The 23,530-nt window shown below is 51.8% G+C and overlaps 2 protein-coding genes across 4 annotated transcripts in view; both read right to left on the minus strand.

Annotated features, from left to right (window-relative positions):
• Positions 1–9,697, minus strand: part of IPO4 (importin 4) — a 57,903-nt gene extending 48,206 nt beyond the window's left edge. For both annotated transcript variants that reach the window (XM_082299528.1, XM_082299527.1), the window contains exons 1-5: positions 9,608–9,697; positions 9,433–9,519; positions 4,767–4,834; positions 3,185–3,226; positions 1,502–1,625 (exon numbers count right to left, since the gene is read on the minus strand). In XM_082299528.1, the coding sequence (XP_082155654.1) occupies positions 1,502–1,625; positions 3,185–3,226; positions 4,767–4,834; positions 9,433–9,519; positions 9,608–9,676 (390 nt within the window). In that variant the 5' untranslated portion in view covers positions 9,677–9,697. The remainder of the gene's footprint in view (positions 1–1,501; positions 1,626–3,184; positions 3,227–4,766; positions 4,835–9,432; positions 9,520–9,607) is intronic.
• An 895-nt stretch (positions 9,698–10,592) lies between these two features.
• On the minus strand, positions 10,593–23,073 carry LOC309583724 (TERF1-interacting nuclear factor 2-like). Of its 2 annotated transcripts, none has more exons than XM_082299503.1 (11): positions 22,953–23,073; positions 21,767–22,016; positions 20,806–20,913; positions 20,132–20,233; positions 19,471–19,566; positions 19,304–19,384; positions 19,164–19,206; positions 18,507–18,562; positions 17,743–17,790; positions 15,766–15,848; positions 10,593–10,795 (listed from the first exon to the last, which is right to left on the minus strand). In XM_082299503.1, exons 1-11 carry the CDS (start codon positions 22,970–22,972, stop codon positions 10,702–10,704), a joined length of 981 nt encoding a protein of 326 aa, XP_082155629.1. In that variant the 5' UTR covers positions 22,973–23,073; the 3' UTR covers positions 10,593–10,701. The 2 variants fall into 2 exon arrangements, with proteins under 2 accessions (XP_082155629.1, XP_082155630.1); XM_082299504.1 differs by having other exon boundaries at positions 19,285–19,384.
• Positions 23,074–23,530: the final 457 nt, after the last annotated feature.

Below are 23,530 nucleotides of genomic sequence, written 5' to 3' on the forward strand. Positions count from 1 at the left end.
GGGTATTTTCTGGCATTCCTTGGTATTTTGGGGTATTTCGGGGTATTTTTTGGCATCCTTTGGTATTTTGGGGTATTTTGGGGTGGTTTTGGGTATTTTGGGGTATTTTTTGGCATTCTTTGATATATTGGTGTATTTTGGGGGTGTTTTGGGGTATTTTTTGGCATTCTTTGGTATTTTGGGGTATTTTGGCGGTGTTTTTGGGAATTTTGGGGTATTTTTTGGCATTCTTTGGTCTTTTGGGGTATTTTGGGGGTATTTTGGGGTATTTTTTGGCATTCTTTGGTATTTTGGGGTATTTTGGCGGTGTTTTTGGGAATTTTTGGGTATTTTTTGGCATTCTTTGGTCTTTTGGGGTATCTTCTGGCATTCCTTGGTATTTTGGGGTATTTTGGGGTATTTTTTGGCATCCTTTGGTATTTTGGGGTATTTTGGTGGTGTTTTTGGGTATTTTTGGGGTATTTTTTGGCATTCTTTGATATTTTGGGGTACTTTGGGGTATTTTTTGGCATTCTCTGGTATTTTGGGGTATTTTGGGGATGGTTTTGGGTATTTTGCAGTATTTTTTGGCATTCTTTGGTCTTTTGGGGTATTTTTTGGCATTCTTTGGTCTTTTGGGGTATTTTTTGGCATTCTTTGATATTTTGGGGTATTTTGGGGTATTTTTTGGCATTCTTTGATATTTTGGTGTATTTTGGGGGTGTTTGGGGGTGTTTTTTGGCATTCACTGGTATTTTGGGGTATTTTGGTGGTGTTTTTGGGAATTTTTGGGTATTTTTTGGCATTCTTTGGTCTTTTGGGGTATTTTCTGGCATTCCTTGGTATTTTGGGGTATTTTGGGGTGGTTTTGGGAATTTTTGGGTATTTTTTGGCATTCTTTGATATTTTGGGGTATTTTTGGGATGTTTTTGGGTATTTTGGGGTATTTTTTGGCATTCTTTGGTATTTTGGGGTATTTTGGGGATGGTTTTGGGTACTTTGGGGTATTTTTTGGCATTCTTTGGTCTTTTGGTGTATTTTGGGGTGTTTTTTGGCATTCACTGGTATTTTGGGGTATTTTGGTGGTGTTTTTGGGTATTTTGGGGTATTTTTTGGCATTCTTTGATATTTTGGGGTACTTTGGGGTATTTTTTGGCATTCTCTGGTATTTTGGGGTATTTTGGTGGTGTTTTTGGGTATTTTGGGGTATTTTTTGGCATTCTTTGATATTTTGGGGTATTTTGGGGGTATTTTGGGGTATTTTTTGGCATTCTTTGGTATTTTGGGGTATTTTGGCGGTGTTTTTGGGAATTTTGGGGTATTTTTTGGCATTCTTTGGTCTTTTGGGGTACTTTGGTGGTGTTTTTGGGTATTTTTGGGGTATTTTTTGGCATCCTTTGGTATTTCGGGGTATTTTGGTGGTGCTTTGGGGTATTTGGGGGTATTTTTTGGCATTCTTGGGTCTTTTGGGGTGGTTTTTGGGGTATTTTCCGGGTGCTTTCGGCGTTTTTGGGGCTCTCACCTCCCGTTTTTGGGGGTCCCTCGCCGCCTGCTGCAGCCACCCCTGCAGCGGCTCCCAGAGCCGGGGCCCCCCCAGCAGCAGCAGCCGCCCCCCGAGCTGGCCCAGGGCCCCCCTCGTGGCGGGGCTGAGGGGGCAAAATCCCCATTTCAACCCAAAATGCCCCAAATTCCCAACACTGCACGCGCAACTCCCCCCTTCGGGCCCAAATTCCCATTTCCTCCCCCCCCAAAATCCCCATTTTTTGGCCCATTTTGTCCCCCCAAAATCCCCCTTTCTGGTCCCACATCCCCATTTTTGCCCCCAAATGTCCCATTTTTCCCCAAAAAGCCCCGTTTTCCCCCCAAAATCCCCATTTTTTTGCCCAAAAATCCCCATTTTCCCCCCAAACATCCCAATCTTCCCCCAAAATCTCCATTTTTTTGCCCCCAAATCCTGATTTCCCCCCCCAATCTCCACGTTTTGGCCCAAATTCCCAATTTTGCCCCAAAAATCCCCATTTTTCCCCCCAAAATTCCCAAATTTCTCCCCCAAAATCCCCCTTTTTGGTCCCAAATCCCCATTTTCCCCCCCAAAAATCCCCATTTTCCCCCCCAAAATCCCAATTTTCCACCAAAATCCCCATTTTTTGTCCCAAAAATCCCCATTTTTCCCTATAAATCCCCATTTTTTGTCCCAAATTCCCATTTTCCCCCCCAAATCCTCATTTTTTTGCCCAAAAATCCCAATTTCCCCCCCCCAAAATCCCCATTTTCCCCCAAACCTCCCATTTTTCTCCCAAAATCCCCATTTTTTGGCCCAAACCTCCCATTTTCCCCCCAAATCCTCATTTTCCCCCCCAAAATCCCCATTTTTTCCCCAAATTCCCATTCCCCCCCCCCCCAAATTCCCAAATTTCCCCCCAAAATCCCCCTTTTTGGTCCCAAATTCCCAATTTTGCCCCAAAATTCCCCATTTTTTCCCCAAAAATGCTCATTCTCCCCCACAAAATCCCCATTTTTCCCAAAACCTCCCATTTTCCCCCCAAAATCCCCATTCTTCCCTAAAAATCCCCATTTTTTCCCGCAAATTCCCATTTCCCCCCCCAAAATTCCCAAATGCCCCCCGAAAATCCCCTTTTTGGTCCCAAATGCCCATTTTTTTCCCCAAAAATCCCCATTTTCCCCCAAAAATCCTCATTTTTCCCCAGAATCCCCCCTTTCCCCCCCCCCAAAATCCCAATTTTTTCCCCAAAATCCCAATTTTTTCCCCCCCAAAATCCCCTGTTTTGGTCCTAAATCCCCAATTTTTAGCCAAAAATCCCCATTTTTCCCCAAAATATCCCCATTTCTTCCCCAAATTTCCCATTTTTTCCCCAAAAATCCCGATTTTGCCCCCTAAAATCCCCATTTTCCACCCCAAATCCCCCCTTTTCCCCAAAAAAATCTCAACTTTCCCCCAAAATCCCAATTTCCCCCCAAAATCCCCATTTTTTCCCCCAAAATCCCAAATTTCCCCCCAAAATCCCATTTTTCCCCCCAAAAAATCCCCATTTTCTCCCTCAAAATCCCCATTTTTCCCAAAATCTCCCCTTTTTCCCCCAAATCCCCCCCGTTCTTCCCTCCCAACCCCCCCCAACCCCCGGGAATTTGGGGACAATTCCGGGAATTTGGGGAATTTTGGGGAATTTTGGGGAATTTCTCTCACTCCGTCTCCTGCTCCAGCGCCTCCACCAGCACCTGCGGCAGCCTAATTAATGAACAGCCTTAATTAGCCCCGCCCCCTTCCTAATTAACCCCTTTAATTAGCCCCGCCCCCTCCCTAATTAACCCCTTTAATCAGCCCCGCCCCTCCCTAATTAACCCCTTTAATCAGCCCCGCCCCTCCCTAATTAACCCCTTTAATCACCCCCGCCCCTCCCTAATTAACCCCTTTAATTAGCCCCGCCCCTCCCTAATTAACGCCTTTAATCAACCCCACCCCCTCCCTAATTAACGCCTTTAATCAGCCCCGCCCCTCCCTAATTAACCCCTTTAACAGCACCACCCCTCCCTAATTAACCCCTTTAATTAGCCCCGCCCCTCCCTAATTAACGCTTTTAATCAGCCCCGCCCCTCCCTAATTAACGCCTTTAATCAGCCCCGCCCCTCCCTAATTAACCCCTTTAACAGCACCACCCCTCCCTAATTAACCCCTTTAATTAGCCCCGCCCCTCCCTAATTAACGCTTTTAATCAGCCCCGCCCCTCCCTAATTAACGCCTTTAATCAGCCCCGCCCCTCCCTAATTAACCCCTTTAACAGCACCACCCCTCCCTAATTAACCCTTTTAATTAGCCCCGCCCCCTAATTAACGCCTTTCATCAGCCCCACCCCTCCCTAATTAACCCTTTTAATTATCCGTGCCCCCTAATTAATGCCTTTAATCAGCCCTGCCCCTTAACTAATTAAACCTTTTTATTAGCCTGGCCTTCCTAATTAACCACATTAATTAGCCCTGCTCCTTCCCTAATTAACGCCTTTAATCAGCCCTGCTCCTCACTAATTAACCCCTTTAATTAGCCCCGCCCCTCCCTAATTAACGCCTTTAATCAACCCCACCCCCTCCCTAATTAACGCCTTTCATCAGCCCCACCCCTCCCTAATTAATCCCTTTAATCAGCCCCGCCCCTCCCTAATTAACCCTTTTAATCAGCCCCGCCCCGCTCTAATTAACCCCTTTTATTAGCCTGGCCTTCCTAATTAACCGCATTAATTAGCCCTGCTCCTTCCCTAATTAACCCCTTTAATCACCCCCTCTCCCTCCTTAATTAACGCCTTTAATCAGCCCAAGCCCCGCCCCTTTCCCCAAGCCCCGCCCCCTCCGTTGATTTCAATGGAGCCCAAGCCCCGCCCCCTTTCCCCAAGCCCCGCCCCCTCCATTGACCCCAATGGAGCCCAAGCCCCGCCCCTTTCCCCAAGCCCCGCCCCTCCATTGATTTCAATGGAGCCCAAGCCCCGCCCCCTTTCCCCAAGCCCCGCCCCTCCATTGATTTCAATGGAGCCCAAGCCCCGCCCCTTTCCCCAAGCCCCGCCCCTCCATTGACTCCAATGGAGCCCAAGCCCCGCCCCTTTCCCCAAGCCCCGCCCCTCCATTGATTTCAATGGACCCCAAGCCCCGCCCCCTTTCCCCAAGCCCCGCCCCTCCATTGATTTCAATGGAGCCCAAGCCCCGCCCCTTTCCCAAACCACGCCCCCTCCATTGATTTCGATGGGCCCCAGGCCCCGCCCCCCGGGCCAGGCCCCGCCCACCTTTGCAGCAGCTCCGGGGGGAGTTTCCGGAGGAGCCTCCGGAGCAAAAGCGCCGCCAAATGTCGGACCTGGGAGCCCCAAAATGCCCCAAATTCACCCCAAAATCAACCCGGGAACACCAAAACGGCCCAAATTCAGCCCAAAAATCCCACCTGAAAGCCCCAAAACGGCCCAAATTCAGCCCAAAATCCACCTGGGAGCCCCAAAATCCCGCAAATTCAGCCCAAAAATCCTGCCGGAAACACCAAAATGCCCCAAATTCAGCCCAAAAATCCACCCGGGAACACCAAAATTCCCCAAATTCAGCCCAAAATCCACCTGAGAGCCCCAAAATGCCCCAAATTCACCCCAAAATCCACTCAGGAGCCCCAAAATGCCCCAAATTCACCCCAAAATCCACCCAGGAACCCCAAAATCCCCCAAATTCACCCCAAAATCCACTCAGGAGCCCCAAAATGCCCCAAATTCACCCCAAAAATCCACCCGGGAACACCAAAGGTAACAAAAACCCACCTGGGAGCCCCAAAATGCCCCGAATTCACCCCAAAATCCACCTGAGAGCCCCAAAATGCGCCAAATTCAGCCCAAAATCCACCTGAGAGCCCCAAAATCCCCCAAATTCACCCCAAATCCACCCAGGAACCCCCAAAGGTAACAAAATCCCACCCGGAAGCCCCAAAATGCCCCAAATTCACCCCAAAAATCCACCCGGGAACACCAAATGTAACAAAAACCCACCTGGGAGCCCCAAAACGCCCCAAATTCAGTCCAAAAATCCACCCAAGAACACCAAAATCCCCCCAAAATCCCCAAATTCCACCCAGGAACCCCAAAATCCCCCAAATTCACCCCAAAATCCACTCAGGAGCCCCAAAATGCCCCAAATTCACCCCAAATTCCACCCAGGAACCCCAAAATCCCCCAAATTCACCCCAAAATCCACTCAGGAGCCCCAAAATGCCCCAAATTCACCCCAAAAATCCACCCGGGAACACCAAAGGTAACGAAAACCCACCTGGGAGCCCCAAAATCCCCCAAATTCACCCGAAAAATCCACTCAGGAGCCCCAAAATGCCCCAAATTCAGCCCAAAATCCACCTGGGAACCCCAAAATTCCCCAAATTCAGCCCAAAATCCACCCGGGTGCCCCAAAATGCCCCAAATTCACCCCAAAATCCAACTGGGAACCCCAAAGTGCCCCAAATTCACCCCAAAATCCACTCAGGAGCCCCAAAATGCCCCAAATTCACCCCAAAAATCCCACCTGAGAACCACAAAATGCCCCAAATTCCACCTGGAAGCCCCAAAATCCCCCAAATTCACCCCAAAGTCCACCGGAGAACACCAAAATGCCCCAAATTCAGCCCAAAATTCACCTGGGAGCCCCAAAATGCCCCAAATTCAGCCCAAAATCCCCCCAAGACCCCAAAATCCCCTAAAAATCCCCCCAAAATCCCCCCAAATCTCCCAAATCCCTCTCAGGACCCCCCAAACTTCCAAAAAAATCCTAAAAAATCCCAAAATCCCCCAAATCCCCCCAAAATCCCTCTCAGGATCCCCCAAACTTTCCAAAAAATCCCAAAAAATCCCCCAAAATCCCCCAAATTTCCCCAAAAAACCAAAAAATCCCCCCCCAATCCCCAGTTTTCCACCCAAAATTCCCCCAAGTCCCCCTCAGGACCCCCCAAACTTCCCAAAAAATCCCAAAATCTCCCCAAAAATCCCCATTTTTCCACCCAAAATCCCCCCCAAAATCCCAAAAAATCCCCCCAAATTCCCCCCCCCAAATCCCAAAAAATCCCCAAAATCCCCCCAAAATCCCCATTTTTCCACCCAAAATCCCCAAATCCCTCTCAGGACCCCCCAAACTTCCCCCAAAATCCCAAAAAATCCCAAAATATCCTCAAAAATCCCCAAAAACACCCTAACTTCCCAAAAAATCCCCCCCCCAAATCCCCCAAATCTCCCTCAGAACGCCCCCAAATCCCCCAAAATCCTCGTTTTTCCACCCAAAATACCCCAAAATTCCCCCAAGTCCCCCTCAAGATCCCCCAAACTTCCCAAAAAATCCCCAAAACTCCCCAAAAAATCCCAAAAAATCCCCAAAAATCCCCATTTTCCCCCCCAAAATCCCCCAAATCCCTCTCAGGACCCCCCAGAAATCCCAAAAAATCCCAAAAAATCCCCAAAATCCCCCCCAAAATCCCCATTTTTCCACCCAAATCCCTCTCAGGACCCCCCAAACTTCCCCAAAAAATCCCCCAAAATCCCAAAAAATCCCCAAATCCCCCCCAAATCCCCCCAAAATCCCCCAAAATCCCTCTCAGGACCCCCCAAACTTCCCAAAAAATCCCCAAAGATCCCCAAAAAATCCCCAAAAATCCCAAAAAATCCCCAAAAATCCCCCAAAATCCCAAATCTCTCCCAAATCCCCCCCAAAATCCCCATTTTCCCCCCAAAATCCCCCCAAATCCCCCCAAAATCCCCCCAAATCCCTCTCAGGACCCCCCAAACTTCCCCAAAAAATCCCCAAAAATCCCCAAAAAATCCCCCAAAATCCCCAAATCCCCCCCAAATCCCCCCCCAAATCCCCATTTTTCCCCCCAAAATCCCCCCATATCCCCCAAAATCTCCCAAATCCCTCTCAGGACCCCCCAAACTTCCCAAAAAATCCCCAAAAATCCCAAAAAATCCCCAAAAAATCCCCAAAAATCCCCAAAAATCCCCAAAAATCCCCAAAAATCCCCAAAAAATCCCAAAAAATCCCCAAATCCCCCGCAAATCCCCCCAAAATCCCCCAAATCCCTCTCAGGACCCCCCAAACTTCCCCAAAAAAATCCCCAAAAAATCCCCCAAAATCCCCAATTCCCCCCCAAAATCCCCCCCAAAATCCCCATTTTTCCCCCCAAAATCCCCCCAAATCCCCAAAATCCCCCCAAATCCCTCTCAGGACCCCCCAAACTTCCCAAAAAATCCCCAAAAATCCAAAAAAATCCCAAAAAATCCCCAAAAATCCCCAAAAAATCCCAAAAAATCCCCAAAAATCCCCATTTCCCCCCCCAAAATCCCCCAAATCCCTCTCAGGACCCCCCAGAAATCCCAAAAAATCCCAAAAAATCCCCAAAATCCCCCCCAAAATCCCCATTTTTCCCCCCAAAATCCCCCAAATCCCTCTCAGGACCCCCCAAACTTCCCCCAAAAATCCCCAAAAATCCCCAAACTTCCCCCAAAAATCCCCAAAAATCCCCAAAAAATCCCCAAAAATCCCAAAAAATCCCCAATTCCCCCCCAAATCCCCCCCCAAATCCCCATTTTCCCCCCCCAAATCCCCCCAAAATCCCCCAAATCCCTCTCAGGACCCCCCAAACTTCCCAAAAAATCCCCCAAAATCCCCCAAAATCCCCAAAAATCCCCCAAAAAAACCCAAAAATCCCCAAAAAAATCCCAAAAAATCCCCAAAAATCCCCCAAATCCCTCTCAGAACCCCCCAAACTTCCCCAAAAAATCCCCCAAAATCCCAAAAAATCCCCAATTCCCCCCCAAATCCCCCCCAAAATCCCCATTTTTCCCCCCAAAATCCCCCCAAATCCCCCCAAAATCTCCCAAATCCCTCTCAGGACCCCCCAAACTTCCCAAAAAATCCCCAAAAATCCCCAAAAATCCCCAAAAAATCCCCAAAAATCCCAAAAAATCCCAAAAAATCCCCAATTCCCCCCCAAATCCCCCCCCAAATCCCCATTTTTCCCCCCCAAATCCCCCCAAAATCCCCCAAATCCCTCTCAGGACCCCCCAAACTTCCCAAAAAATCCCCAAAAATCCCCAAAAAATCCCAAAAAATCCCCAAAAATCCCCATTTTCCCCCCCAAAATCCCCCAAATCCCTCTCAGGACCCCCCAGAAATCCCAAAAAATCCCAAAAAATCCCCAAAATCCCCCCCAAAATCCCCATTTTTCCACCCAAATCCCTCTCAGGACCCCCCAAACTTCCCAAAAAATCCCCCCAAAATCCCAAAAAATCCCCAAATCCCCTCCAAATCCCCCCAAAATCCCCATTTTTCCCCCCAAATCCCCAAAAAAATCCCAAAAAAATCCCCAAAAATCCCCAAAAATCCCCAAAAAATCCCAAAAAATCCCAAAAAATCCCAAATCTCTCCCAAATCCCCCCCAAAATCCCCATTTTTCCCCCCAAAATCCCCCCAAATCCCCCAAAATCTCCCAAATCCCTCTCAGGACCCCCCAAACTTCCCCAAAAAATCCCCCAAAATCCAAAAAAATCCCCAAAAATCCCCAATTCCCCCCCAAATCCCCCCCAAAATCCCCATTTTTCCCCCCAAAATCCCCCCAAATCCCCCCAAAATCTCCCAAATCCCTCTGAGGACCCCCCAAACTTCCCCAAAAAATCCCCCAAAATCCCCCAAAAATCCCAAAAAATCCCCAAAAATCCCAAAAAATCCCAAAAAATCCCCAATTCCCCCCCAAATCCCCCCCCAAATCCCCATTTTCCCCCCCCAAATCCCCCCAAATCCCCCCAAAATCCCCCAAATCCCTCTCAGGACCCCCCAAACTTCCCAAAAAATCCCCAAAAATCCCCAAAAATCCCCAAAAAATCCCCAAAAATCCCAAAAAATCCCCAAAAATCCCCAAAATCCCCCAAACCCCCCCCTCACCTGCGGCCTCTCCGCCTCCCTCAGCAGCACCGCGAGGCCTCGCGGCGTCTGCGGCTCCTCCAGCGCCTCTCGCAGGCGCGCGGTGGCCTGGAAAAGGCTCCAAACGCTCGGGAAAGATCCCAAAAAATTCCCGGGAATTCCCGGGAATTCCCAAATTCCCAACAATTCCCGGTACCTGGCGAATCCCGGCGCTGTCGGGCTCCAGAAGCTCCGTCAGGAGCTGCTCCAGTGCGGGCGCCGCCATTTTACAACCCGTGGGCGCCGCCATTTTGGCAAGGGGAAAAGCGGAAGTGGGGCGGAGCGGCGGCGGAAGTGGGCGGGGGGAGTGGGGCGCGCTGGCGAGCTGGGAGGAGTTGTCTATGGTGTTAAAGCGGCGATGGGTGAGGTGGGGTCCGATTTTAAAGGGGCGATGGCAGCGCGGGTGGTTTGGGGTTCCGAGAGGCGATTTTGGGGCTAAAAACGACGGGTTTGGGGTTATAAATGGTCAGTTTGGGGTTAAAAAGGCATAATTTGGGGCCGGAAGTGGGGATTCGGCGGTTCAAAGCCGTGCTTTGGGGTGTAAAGGGGTGGTTTTGGGGGGAAAAGGGAGGATTTGGGGTTCAAAGTGCCCATTTTGGGGTTAAACGCGATGGTTCGGGGGATGAAGAGGTTGGAAATGCCCATTTTGGGGTTCAAGGCTTAAAATTCAGGTCTGGAAATGAGGGCTTTGTGGTCAAAAGGGCGATTTGGGGTAAAAAAAGGCTCATTTTGGGGCAAAAAAGGCTCATTTGGGGTCTTGAGATTTGAGGGGGTGAAAGCTCCGATTCTGAGGCGGGAAGCGGCGATTTGGGGACAGAAAGGACGATTTTGGGGCTGAAAATCGTCGTTTTGGGGCTGAAAACCGCCGTTTCGGGGCTGAGCCGATGCTGCGGGGAGCTGGGATGGAGAATGTGGAGAGAAACGCGGAGATTTTTGGGGTTAAACCCGGAGATTTTGGCGTTCAAACGCTGAAAGGGGCGGCGGTGGGGCCCACGAGGGCCTTAAAGCGGCGCTGCCGCCTTCAAAGGGCGACGCCGTTTTTAAAAGGGCAACGCCACCTAAAAAAAAGCGGGGCCCACCCGCGGGCTTGGAAGGCGGAAGTGACATCACAGGCGCGGCAATGAGGTCAGGAAGCGCAACGGTGACGTCATCAGCGAATCTTTATTAAATAACAACGGATTCACCACGGGGGAACCATGGGGGGGGGGGTGGGGGAGGGGAAAGGGGCGTGGTCAGGAGGCCACGCCCCCCTCAGGGCCTGGCCACGCCCCCCCGCAGGGCCAGGACAAGATGGAGGACGGAGCCCCCCTGGATTTTGTAGTCGGCCGCCGTCTTCTCATCGTTCCTGAGGGGAGGGGCGGGGTCAGGGAGGCCACGCCCACTCGGGGCCACGCCCATTCAGGCCACGCCCATTCAGGCCACGCCCCCTTCGGCGCCATTCGCGGCTTTGCCACCGAATTTCCACCATTTTTAACCCCAATTTCCTCATTTTTAAGTCCGATTTTCAGCCGGGTTTTTGTCATTTTAACCCCATTTTTAACCCCGAATTTGCTCATTTTTCTCCCCATTTAAATCCAAAGGTCCCCATTTTTAATCCACATTTTAAGCCAAATTTCCCCATTTTTATCCCCTTTTTAACCCCAGATTTCCCCATTTTTATCCCCTTTCTCACCCCAATTTTTCCTATTTTTATCCCCTTTTTAACCCAAATTTTTCCTATTTTTAACCCCAATTTTAACCCCAATTTTTCCCACTTTCAACCCCAAATTTCCCCATTTTTAACCCCATTTTTAACCCCAATTTTAACCCCAAATTTCCCCATTTTAATCCCAATTGTCTCCATTTTTAACCCAAATTGTCCTCATTTTTAACCCCAAATTTGCTCATTTTTAAGTCCAATTTGAACCCAATTTTCCCGGTTTTAACCCAAACTTTAACCCCAAATTTGCCCATTTCTATCCCCATTTTAACCCCAAATTTTCCTATTTTTAACCCCAATCTTAACCCCATTTTCCTCATTTTTATCCCTTTTAACCCCAAATTTTAACCCCAAATTTGCTCATTTTTATCCCCATTTTAACCCCAAAATTCCCCATTTTTAACCCAAACTTTAACCCAATTTTTCCCCATTTTTAACCCCAATTTTAACCCAAATCTCCCCATTTTTGACCTAAATTTTAACCCAATTTTTCCCCATTTTAACCAAAATTATCTCCTTCTTAACCCAAGTTTTTCCACAACTTTAACCCCAAATTTCCCTGTTTTAATCCCAATTATCTCCATTTTTAACCCCAATTTTCCTCATTTTAAATCCAAATTTTAACCCCAAATTTCCCCATTTTTATCCCCATTTTAACCCCAAAGTTTCCTTATTTTTAACCCAATTTCCCCCCATTGTTAACCCAAATTTTAATCCCAAATTTGCCCATTTTTATCCCCATTTTAATCCAAATTTCCCCATTTTTAACCCAAATTTTAACACTAAATTTCACCAATTTTAACCCCATTTTAACCCCAAATTTCCCCATTTTTAACCCAAACTTTAACCCAAATCTCCCCATTTTTGACCTAAATTTTAACCCAATTTTTCCCCATTTTAACCAAAATTCTCTTTTTTAACCCAAATTTTTCCCAAATTTTAACCCAAATTTCCCCATTTTTAATCCAAATTTTACCTCAATTTTTTTGCCATTTTTAACCCCAAATTTTAACCCCAAATTTTCCCCATTTTTATGCCCCTTTTCCCTCATTTTTAACCCCAATTTTAACCCCATTTTCCCTCATTTTAACCCCAAATTTGCTCATTTTTATCCCCATTTTTAACCAAATTCTCCCCATTTTCAACCCATTTTTATCCCAATTTCAACCCAATTTTCCTCATTTTTAACTCCAATTTTAACCCCAAATTTCCCCCATTTTTAATTCTCATTTTAACCAATTTTTCCCCATTTTTAACCCCAAATTTCCCCATTTTTAACCCCTTTTTAACCTCAAATATCCCCATTTTTAAACCCAAATTTTAACCCAATTTTTCTTCATTTTAACCCCAAATTTTAACCCAAATCTCCCCATTTTTAACCCCAATTAAAACCCCAAATTTCCCCCATTTTAATCCCAATTATCTCCATTTTTAACCCAAATTTTCCTCATTTTTAACCCCACTTTTAACCCCAAATTTCCCCATTTTTATCCCCATTTTAACCCCAAGTTTTCCTTTCTTAACCCAATTTCCCCCCATTTTTAACCCAAATTTTAATCCTAAATTTGCTCATTTTTATGGCCATTGTAATCCAAATTTTCCCATTTTTAACCCCAATTTTAACCCAAATCTCCCCATTTTTGACCCAAATTTTAACCCAATTTTCCCCAATTTTAACCCCAAGTTCCCTCACTTTTTACCTAAATTTTAACGCAATTTTTTCCCAATTTTTAACCCAATTTTAATCCAAATTTTCTCCATTGTTAACCCCAATTTTTGCCATTTTTAGCTGCAAAATTCCCCATTTTCCACTCAATTTTTAACCCCAAATTCCCCCATTTTTAACCCAAATTTTAACCCCAAATTTTCCTCATTTTTAACCCCAATTTTAACCCAATTTTTCCTCATTTTTAACCCCAAATTTCCCCCATTTTAATCCAAATTTTAACCCAATTTCCCACATTTTTAACCCAAGTTTTCCTCATTTTTAACCCCAATTTTAACCCCAAATTTCCCCATTTTTATCCCCATTTTAACCCAAATTTTCCCCACTTTTGACCCAAATTTTAACCCAATTTTATCCCCAGGTTCCCCCACTTTTAACCCCAATTTTAACCCATTTTTTCCCATTTTTAACCCAATTTTAATCCAAATTTTCCCCATTTTTAACCCCAATTTTTTCCCATTTTTAACTGCAAATTTTCCCATTTTCCACTCAATTTTTAACCCCAAATTTCCCCATTTTAACCCCAATTTTAACCCCAAATTTCCCCATTTTTAACCCCAAATTTTTCCCATTTTTAATCCAAATTTCAGCCCAATTTTTTTGCTATTTTTATGCCCCACATTTCCCCATTTTTAACCCCAATTTTTTACCCAATTTTTCCCCATTTTTAACCCCAAATCTCCTCCATTTTCAACCCCATTTTTAACCAAATTCTCCCCATTTTCAACCCATTTTTATCCCAATTTCAACCCAATTTCCCTCATTTTTAACTCCAATTTTAACCCCAAATTTCCCCCATTTTTAATCTAAATTTTAACCAATTTTCCCCCATTTTTAACCCCAAATTTCCCCATTTTTAACCATTTTTAACCTCAAATCCCCCCATTTTTAAACCCAAATTTTAACCCAATTTTTCTTCATTTTTAACCCCAAATTTTAACCCCATTTTTCCCCATTTTTAACCCCAATTAAAACCCCAAATTTCCCCCATTTTAATCCCAATTATCTCCATTTTTAACCCAAATTTTTCTCATTTTTTAAGCCCAATTTTAACCCCAAATTTCCTCATTTTTAATCCAAATTTCCGCCCATTTTTAACCCAAATTTTAACCCCAAATTTGCCCATTTTTAATCCCATTTTAATCCAAATTTCCTCATTTTTATCCCAAATTTTAACCCCAAATTTCCCCATTTTTATCCCCATTTTAACCCCAAATTTCCCCCTTTTTAACCCCAATTTTAACCCCATTTTTCCTCATTTTTAGCCCCAAATTTTAACCCCAAATTTCCCCATTTTTATCCCTATTTTAACCCCACATTTCCCCCATTTTAAACCCAATTTTTCCTCATTTTTAACCCCAATTTTAACCCAATTTTTCCACATTTTTAACCCCAATTTTAACCCAGTTTTCCTCCGCTTTTAACCCCAATTTTAACCCCAATTTTCCCCATTTTTATCCCCATTTTAACCCCAAATTTTCCCCATTTTTAACTCCAATTTTAACCCAATTTCCCCATTCTTAATCCAAATTTTAACCTAATTTTTCCTCATTTTTAACCCCTACTTTAACCCCAAATTTCCCCATTTTTAACCCACACTTTAAGCCCAAATTTGCCCATTTTAACCCCAAATTTTCCCCATTTTAAACTCAAATTTTAACCCCAAATTTTCCCCCATTTTTAACCCAATTTTTAACCCCAAATTTGCTCATTTTTAAGTCCAATTTTAACCCCAAATTTCCACTTTTTTAACCCAATTTCTAACCCCAAATTTGCTCATTTTTACCCCCATTTTAACCCCAATTTTCCCCATTTTCAACCCCAATTTTAACCCAATTTCTCCCCACTTTTAACCCCCATTTTCCTCATTTTTTCACCCAAATTTTTTACCCAATTTTCCCCATTTTTAACACCAAATTTCCTCCATTTTACCCCCATTTTAACCCAAATTACCCCCATTTTTCACCCAAGTTTTAACTCCAAATTTTCCCCATTTTTATCCCCATTTTTCCTCATTTTAACCCCAAATTTTAACCCTAAATTTCCCCATTTTAACCCCATATTTCCCCATTTTAACCCCAAATTTCCCCCTTTTTAACCCCAATTTTAATCCCATTTTTCCCCATTTTAAACCCCACTTTTAACCCCAAATTTTCCCATTTTTATCCCCATTTTAACCCCAAATTTCCCCATTCTTAATCCCAATTTTAACCTGATTTTTCCACATTTTTAACCCCAATTTTAACCCCAATTTTCCTCTTTTTTAGCCCAATTTTAACCCCAATTTTCCTCTTTTTTAACCCCAATTTTAACCCCAATTTTTCCACATTTTTAACCCCAATTTTAACCCCAATTTTCCTCTTTTTTAACCCCAATTTTAACCCCAATTTCCCCATTTTTATCCCCATTTTAACCCATTTTCCCCATTTTTAACCCAAATATTAACCCCAATGTTCCCCATTTTAAACCCAATTTTTCCTCATTTTTAACCCCAATTTTAACCCAATTTTCCCACATTTTTAACCCCAATTTTAACCCCAATTTGCCTCACTTTTAACCCAAACCTTAACCCCAAATTTGCCCATTTTTATCCCCATTTTAACCCCAAATTTCCCCATTTTTACCCCCACTTTAACCCAAATTCCCCCATTTTAACCCCAACTTTCCCGCCTTTTAACCCCGCCCACCCCTCCCCTTAAGCCACGCCCACCGCATGACGTCACCCTCAAGCCACGCCCCCGCCGCCATTTTCCCCCCCTTCCCAACCCCAACCCCGCCGCTTCCGACCCCAAATTCCGCCACTTTTCCCCCAAAATCTCCGCGCCCCGACCCCACCCCTCCCCCCCACGACCACCCCCCGTTAAGCCCCGCCCACTTAAGCCCCGCCTACATCTGCTTGCCGCTGTAGATGAGGCGCTGCTGCTGAGGGGGGATCCCCTCCTTCTCCTCCACCCGCTCCTTGATCCGCTCCACCTGCGGCAAAAAACCACACCTGGGCACATCTGGAGGGCACCTGGGCACACCTGGGGGGCACCTGGGCACACCTGGGGGGCACCTGGGCACATCTGGGGGGCACCCACCCCCCCCGGGCCGCACCCACGGCCTCAGGAATCCAGGCGGCTCAAGCTTCGGCAGGGCGCCGCCATTTTGGGATAGAGAGGAAGCGGAAGTGGGGCGGAGCGGCGGCGGAAGTGGGAGGGGAGAGAGGGCGCGCTGGGCAGCTGGGAGGACTCGTCTATGGTTTGAAAGGGCTACAGCTGGGAGACGCCTTGGGTCATACTGGGAGGGGACTGGGAGGGACTGGGAGGGGATTGGGAGGGACTGGGAGGGAACTGGGAGGGAACTGGGAGGGGATTGGGAGGGGATTGGGAGGGACTGGGAGGGAACTGGGAGGGACTGGGAGGGGATTGGGAGGGACTGGGAGGGAACTGGGAGGGATTGGGAGGGGACTGGGAGGGGACTGGGAGGGACTGGGAGGGAACTGGGAGGGACTGGGAGGGACTGGGAGGGGATTGGGAGGGGATTGGGAGGGACTGGGAGGGAACTGGGAGGGGATTGGGAGGGGACTGGGAGGCCACTGGGAGGGACTGGGAGGGAACTGGGCTGAACTGGGAGAGAATTAGGGGGAACTGGGAGAGACTTCGAGGGCACTGGGGAGCACTGGGCCATACTGGGATGAACTGGGAGGCACTGGGAGGGAATTGGGAGGGACTGGGATGGACTGGGAGGGGAGTGGGAGGGGACTGGGCCATACTGGGACACAGCTGGGCCATACTGGGATGAACTGGGAGGCACTGGGAGGGAATTGGGAGGGACTGGGATGGACTGGGAGGGGAGTGGGAGAGGACTGGGCCATACTGGGACACAGCTGGGCCATACTGGGAGGCGCTGGGATGAACTGGGAGGCACTGAGAGGTTACTGGGATGAACCGGGAGAGAATTAGCGGGAACTGGAATGAACTGGGAGGGACTGGGAGGGCACTGGGAGGGACTGGGATGGACTGGGCCATACTGGGACCACCTGGACACACCTGGGTTATACTGGGACGGACTGGGAGGGTGCTGAGATGAACTGGGATGGGACTGGGAGGCACTGGGAGGGACTGGGAGGGGATTAGGGGGAACTGGGATGAACTGGGAGACACTGGGAGGCCACTGGACCATATTGGGATGAACTGGGAAGTTACTGGGCTGAACTGGGAGGCACTGGGAGGGGATTGGGAGGGAACTGGGAGGGGACTGGGAGGGACTGGGAGGGAACTGGGCCATACTGGGACACAGCTGGGCCATACTGGGAGTCTCTGGGAGGAACTGGGAGAGAATTAGGGGGAACTGGGATGGACTGGGAGGGCACTGGGAGGGACTGGGCCATACTGGGATGAACTGGGAAGTTACAGGGCTGAACTGGGAGGCACTGGGAGGAACTGGGATGAACTGGGGGGGGGGGCACTGGGAGCTTACTGGGATGAACTGGAAGATACTGGGAGAGCACTGGGCCATACTGGGATGACCTGGGGGTACCTGAGCCATACTGGGAGGGACTGGGAGGGACTGGGAAGGGAATGGGAGGAACTGGGAGGGAACTGGACCATCCTGGGACACAGCTGGGCCATACTGGGAGGCGCTGGGATGAACTGGGAGGCACCGAGAGGGCACTGGGATGAACTGGGAGGCACTGACAGCCCACTGGGCCATACTGGGATGAACTGGGAGGCGACTGGGCCATACCGGAACCCACTGGGATCCCCCTCCCCCTTACTGGGACCATACTGGGAGCCCCCTTGAGGGTTCCCCCCGCCCCCAGACCGGCCCCAACCGGCCCCAACTGGTCCTTACTGGTTTATACTGGTCCAAACTGGGAGCTCACCTTGTCCGTGGGCTCGATGTCGATCTCGATCTCCTTCCCCGTCAGCGTCTGTAGGGGGCGCCATCGTCCCGGTCCTCCTCCATCCCACAATGCCCCGCGCCAAACCCCCCTCACGGCCTCCCCCCTACAAAAACCCACCCGGAACCCCCCCAAAACCCGCGGGTTTTGCCCCAAATCCCCTCAGCGCCTCCCCAGCCTCCCTTGAGGGTGCGGGGAACTCCCTGGATTTGCCCGAAATCCGCGGTTTTCGCCCCAAAATAAACCTTGACTTTGATGAGCATCGTGGCGGCTGCGGCAGCTTCGGAGCCGCCACCGGAAGCGGAAGTGCGGCCCCGCCCGCTGCGGCCTCAGAGCCCAAAGACAAAATGGCGGCCGAGACATTTCCGGCCTCGCCGCCAATCACAGCGCTGCGCCCGCCCCTTGCCCGCGTTAAAAATGGCGCCGCTTGTAGTTCCGAGCGCGCTTCCGGGCTCTTGACGCGCGCCATTGGTTACAGGCGCTGTCAATCAAAGGAAGCTTCCGCCCGCCCTCCCCGGGCTGCGCCATTTTGGACCGGGGGGAGGAATAAACGGGGAAAAGCCCCAAAATTGTTCTTTTTCAGCGCAAATTGCGCTGTTTAAATGCTCAGTGACGTCACTGCACGCCTTCTACCCCTCTGCAGCCGTGCCGCGCTGCGATTGGCCCCCAAAATCCCCGCCAACACCTCATTGGCTCACGCAACCCCCCCGCCCATGCAAATGAGGAGGCGGCGCTTCCTCACTCACGGAAGGGGGAGAAGCGGAGGGGGCGGAGCTTGCGGCGTTGGGGGCGTGGCTTCGGCCTGAATTAATGCGATCATTAATGAGGTCATTAATGACTTAATGAATGCATTAACGTTCATCCCAGTCCCCTCCCAGTTCATCCCAGTAACCTCGCAGTGCATCCAAATTTCTCCCAGTTCCCTCCCAGTCCCCTCCCAGTTCATCCCAGTAACTCCCAGTGACCTCCCAGTATGGCCCAGTGACTCCCCAGGAAGTTCCCAATTCATCCCAGTGCTCCCCAGTCCATCCCAGTTCCCTCCCAGTCCCCTCCCAGTCCCTCCCAGTTCCCTCCCAGTCCCTCCCAGTTCCCTCCCAATCCCTTCCCAGTCCCCTCCCAGTCCCTCCCAGTCCCCTCCCAGTCCCTCCCAATCCCTCCCAGTTCCCTCCCAGTCCCTCCCAGTCCCCTCCCACTCCCTTCCCAATCCCCTCCCAGTCCCTCCCAGTCCCCTCCCAGTCCCTCCCAGTTCATCCCAGTCCCTCCCAGTCCCCTCCCAGTTCATCCCAATCCCCTCCCAGTCCCTCCCAATCCCCTCCCAGTCCCCTCCCACTCCCTTCCCAATCCCCTCCCAGTCCAAACCAGTCCCCCCCAGTCCCTCCCAGTCCCCTCCCATGGTTACTCACCTGGGCGTGGCTCGCCCACCCGGAAGTGGCCTCGGCACCGGCGCTGTGGGCGGAGTTTCCAGCCGTTCACTCCCCCTCATTTGCATACAGCCCCGCCCCGCCCCCTTTAAGCCCCGCCTACCCGCGTGGGCGTGGCCAACCTCCATCCAATAGCGGCGCAGGATGGGCAGGGGGCGTGGCCTGGAGCCCGGGGGGGCGTGGCTTCGGCAGAGCCGCTCCAGCTGCGCCATATAAGGGGAAAGGGGCGTGGTTTGGGGAAATGAGGCGTGGTCTGGGTGTGGCCACGCCCCCGCCGGGCCGGACTCACCTGGGGCAGGTCGGGGGGGGGGAGGGCGCTCTCGAGGCGGCGCAAAAATTCCAGGAAGAGATTCCCGAGGGAGCGGCGGAAACGCGGCCCGTACTCCTGGGGGATACTGGGATGGACTGGGAGGGGACTGGGAGGGGACTGGGAGGGATTGGGGGGGACTGGGAGAGATTGGGAGGGAACTGGGAGAGATTGGGAGGGAACTGGGAGGAATTGGGGGGGACTGGGAAGGAACTGGGAGGGATTGGGGGGGACTGGGAGGGACTGGGAGAGGATTGGGAGGGACTGGGAGGGGACTGGGAGGGACTGGGAAGGAACTGGGCTGGACTGGGAGGGAACTGGGAGGGGACTGGGAGGGACTGGGGAGGACTGGGAGGGAACTGGGAGGGACTGGGAGGGGCCTGGGAGGGACTGGGAGGGAACTGGGAGAGATTGGGAGGGGATTGGGAGGGACTGGGAGGGAACTGGGAGGGACTGGGAGGGATTGGGGGGGACTGGGAGGGACTGGGAGGGAACTGGGAGAGATTGGGAGGGGATTGGGAGGGACTGGGAGGGACTGGGAGGGGATTGGGAGGGAACTGGGAGGGGATTGGGAGGGAACTGGGAGTGACTGGGACGGGGTTTCTGGTCCATACTGGTCCATACTGGCCCATACTGGTCTCACCTGCAGGAAGGGGTGCAGGCCCCGCCCACTTCCCAGAATTCCCAGCACCTGCTCCCGGAAGTTCTCCTCGGCCAGAACCACCAGGGGGCGCCCTTGCACCAGCTGGGGGCGGGGCCTGCTCAGGCCACGCCCCCTTTTGACCATATATGGGCATGGGGTAGAGGGGGTGGGGCTGGTTTGGCCACGCCCCCCCCCTCCGGGTGGGGTTAAAGGGGCCCAGTGCTCCCAGTATGGACCAGTGACCCCTCCCAGTGCTCCGAGTATGGTCCCAACACTCTCCCAGTGCTCCCAGTATGGCCCCAGTGCCCTCCCAGTCCCTCCCAGTCCCTCCCAGTGCTCCACCAGTGGATCCCAGTATATCCCAGTAACCCTCTGACACCCTCCCAGTACCTCCCAGTAACGCTGAACCCCCTCCCCAGTTCATCCCAGTCCCTCCCAGTTCAAACCAGTGACCTCCTGGCACCTCCCAGTAACCCCAAACCCCAAACCAGTATAAACCAGTAACCCTAAATCCCCTTTTCACACCTCCCAGTCCCTCCCAGTCCATCCCAATCCCCTCCCAGTCCCTCCCAGTCCCCTCCCAGTCCCCTCCCAGTTCCCTCCCAGTTGCTCCCAGTCCCTCCGAGTCCCCTCCCAGTTCCCTCCCAGTCCCGCCCAGTCCCTCCCAGTCTCACCCTGTGGGCGTGGCCATCCCGTGGCCCCTCCCCCTCCGGGAAGAGCCAATCGAGCGCGTCCAGCACGGCGGGGGCGGGGCCGAGCTCCCTCAGCAGTGACGTCACCACCTGGGGGGAGGGGCCTCGGGTGGGGGAGGGGCCTCGGGGCAGGGGGGAAGCGTGGGGGGCGGGGCTTAGAGAGGGGTGGGCGTGGCCTGGAGATCCCTGTGCCCATATAAGGACATGGGGGGGGGGGGGGGGGGTCTTGTCAAGTGGGCGTGGCCTGGCTCAAAGGGGGTGTGGCTTAAAAACTCCGTATGCCCATATAAGGACATGGGGGTGGGGGTCATGGGGTGGGCGTGGCCTGGTTCAAAGGGGGCGTGGCTTAGGACGTCTTTATGCCCATATAAGGCCATGGGGGTGGGGTTTAGGGGGTGGGCGTGGCCCGGATCCAAGGGGGGGCGTGTCTTAGAGCTTGGTTGTGCCCATATATGGAAATGGTGTGAGGGTGTGGCCTGGCTTAAAGGGGGCGTGGCTTAGAACCACTTTATGCCCATATAAGGCCATGGGAGTGGGATTTAGAGGGGTGGGCGTGGCCTGGCTTAAAGGGGGCATGGCTTAGAACCTTTTTATGGCCAAATAAGGTGATGTGGGTGTGGTTTATTGGGGAGGGCGTGGCCTGAGCTATGGGGGTGTGCCTCTGAGGCTCCTAATGCCCATATAAGGCCATGGTGGCGGGGTTTAGGGGTGGGCGTGCCCTGGCTCAAAGGGGGCGTGGCTCAGAACCTCTTTATGCCCATATAAGGACATGTGGGCGTGGTTTATCGGGGGTGGGCGTGGCTTCACCCCCTCAATCCCCTCCAAGTGGCGCATTTTGACGGGGTGGGCGTGGCCTGGGGCAGGGTGGGCGTGTCTGGGGCAGGGTGGGCGTGTCCAGGGGCAGTGGGTGGGCGTGGCCTGGGGCAGGGTGGGCGTGGCCTACCTGTGCCCGCAGCCCCAGGCTGAGGCGGTCGCCATGGCGACCCCGCAGCGCCCCCGGGGCCCCTCCCTGGACGGCCTCGAAGAGCGCCAGGAGGCGGCCCCAGCCCCGCCCCGCCGGGCCACGCCCATCCGGGCCACGCCCCTCCAGGCCACGCCCCCTCAGCGCCCACCAGGCCCCGGCCATGGCCAAGCGCAGGGAGAGGGCGGGGCTAAAGGGGGAGGGGGCGGGGCTAAAGGGGGAGGGGGCGGGGCTAAAGGGGGAGGGCAGAGAGGGGGAGGGGAGAGAGCCCAGTTGGGAGGGGGAAAATCCCAGCGCGGCCCAGTGGCCTCCCAGTAACCTCCCAGTTCATCCCAGTGCCGGCCCAGTTCGTCCCAGTGCCTGCTCCCAGCGCCTCCCAGAATGGCCCCAGCGCCCTCCCAGTTCATCCCAGCGGCCTCCCAGTTCATCCCAGTTTGGCCCAGTAATGCCCCAGTTCCCTCCCAGTCCATCCCAGTTCATCCCAGTTCCTTCCCAGTCCCTCCCAGTTTGTCCCAGTCCCTCCCAATCCATCCCAGTTCCCTCCCAGTCCATCCCAGTCCCTCCCAGTTGCTCCCACTTCCATCCCAGTTTCCTCCCAGTCCCTCCCAGTTTCCTCCCAGTATGAACCAGTCCTTCCCAGTCTCTCCCAGTCCATCCCAGTCCCCTCCCAGTCCCCTCGCAGTCTCTCCCAGTTTGTCCCAATCCCTTCCTAGTCCCTCCCAGTCCAAACCAGTCCCCCCCGGTTCCCCCCCAGTCCCTCCCAATCCATCCCAGTTCCCTCCCAGTTCATTCCAGTACGGCCCAGTAATCCCCCCGTGCCTCCCAGTCCCTCCCAGTCCATCCCAGTCCCTCCCAGTTCCCCCCCAGTTTGTCCCAGTCCAAACCAGTCCCTCCCAATCCCCTCCCAGTCGCTCCCAGTTCCATCCCAGTCCATCCCAGTCCCTCCCAGTCCATCCCAGTCCCTCCCAGCTCCCCCCCAGTTTGTCCCAGTCCCTCCCAGTCCCTCCCAATCCCCTCCCAGTCGCTCCCACTTCCATCCCAGTCCATCCCAGTCCGTCCCAGTCTCTCCCAGTCCCCTCCCAGTCCCTCCCAATCTCTCCCAGTTTGTCCCAATCCCCTCCCACTCCCTCCCACTCCCTCCCAGTCCATCCCACTCCCCCCCGCTCACCTGACGTCACTCCCGCCCATCCCCCCGCGTTCCCGCGCTCTCCGTGACGTCACTTCCGGCCCAGCCCCGCCGCGGCCCCGGCGGTTCCCGAGGAGGCTCCGGTGGCGGCGGCGGCGGCGGCGGCGCGCCCCAAGTGACGTCATCGCAACGCGCCGAGCCCGCGCTCGCTCCCCATTGGCCGCCGCTTCGGCCAATCACGAAGCGGGGAGCCCCCAGTCCCCGCCCCCTTAATGACGTCACTCGGAGGCGGGGTTTGAACTGCGCTTTATTGGAGGGCGGGGGAGTGACGTCACGGGGCGCGCGGTGACGTCACCGGGAGGGGTTAAAGGGGGCACGGGAGGGACTGGGGAGGTCCCAGCGCTCCCAGTATGGACCAGTATGGACCAGGGACCCCTCCCATTGCTCCCAGTATGGGCCAGCATGGACCAGTGACCCCTCCCAGTATTCCCAGTATAGACCAGGGACCCCTCCAGAGCTCCCAGTATGGACCGGTGACCTCTCCCAGTGCTCCCAGTAACCCCAGTAACCACTCCCAGTGGTCCCAGTATGGACCAGTGACCCCTCCCAGTGCTCCCAGT

This window comes from Coloeus monedula (genome assembly GCF_965178545.1).
Source record: "Coloeus monedula genome assembly, chromosome: 32".
NCBI classification, from domain to species: domain Eukaryota; kingdom Metazoa; phylum Chordata; class Aves; order Passeriformes; family Corvidae; genus Coloeus; species Coloeus monedula.

Bases quoted from the DNA above. Each gene is read 5' to 3' on its own strand.
- LOC309583724 (XM_082299503.1), bottom strand. From the start codon at position 22,972: ATGGGCGGGAGTGACGTCAG. The intron at 20,914-21,766 runs GTAGGCCACGCC...CCCTCCCCCCAG, and splicing joins GCCTGGGGCTGCGGGCACAG to GTGGTGACGTCACTGCTGAG. The intron at 15,849-17,742 runs GTGAGCTCCCAG...TTTTTGCCGCAG, and splicing joins ACATCGAGCCCACGGACAAG to GTGGAGCGGATCAAGGAGCG.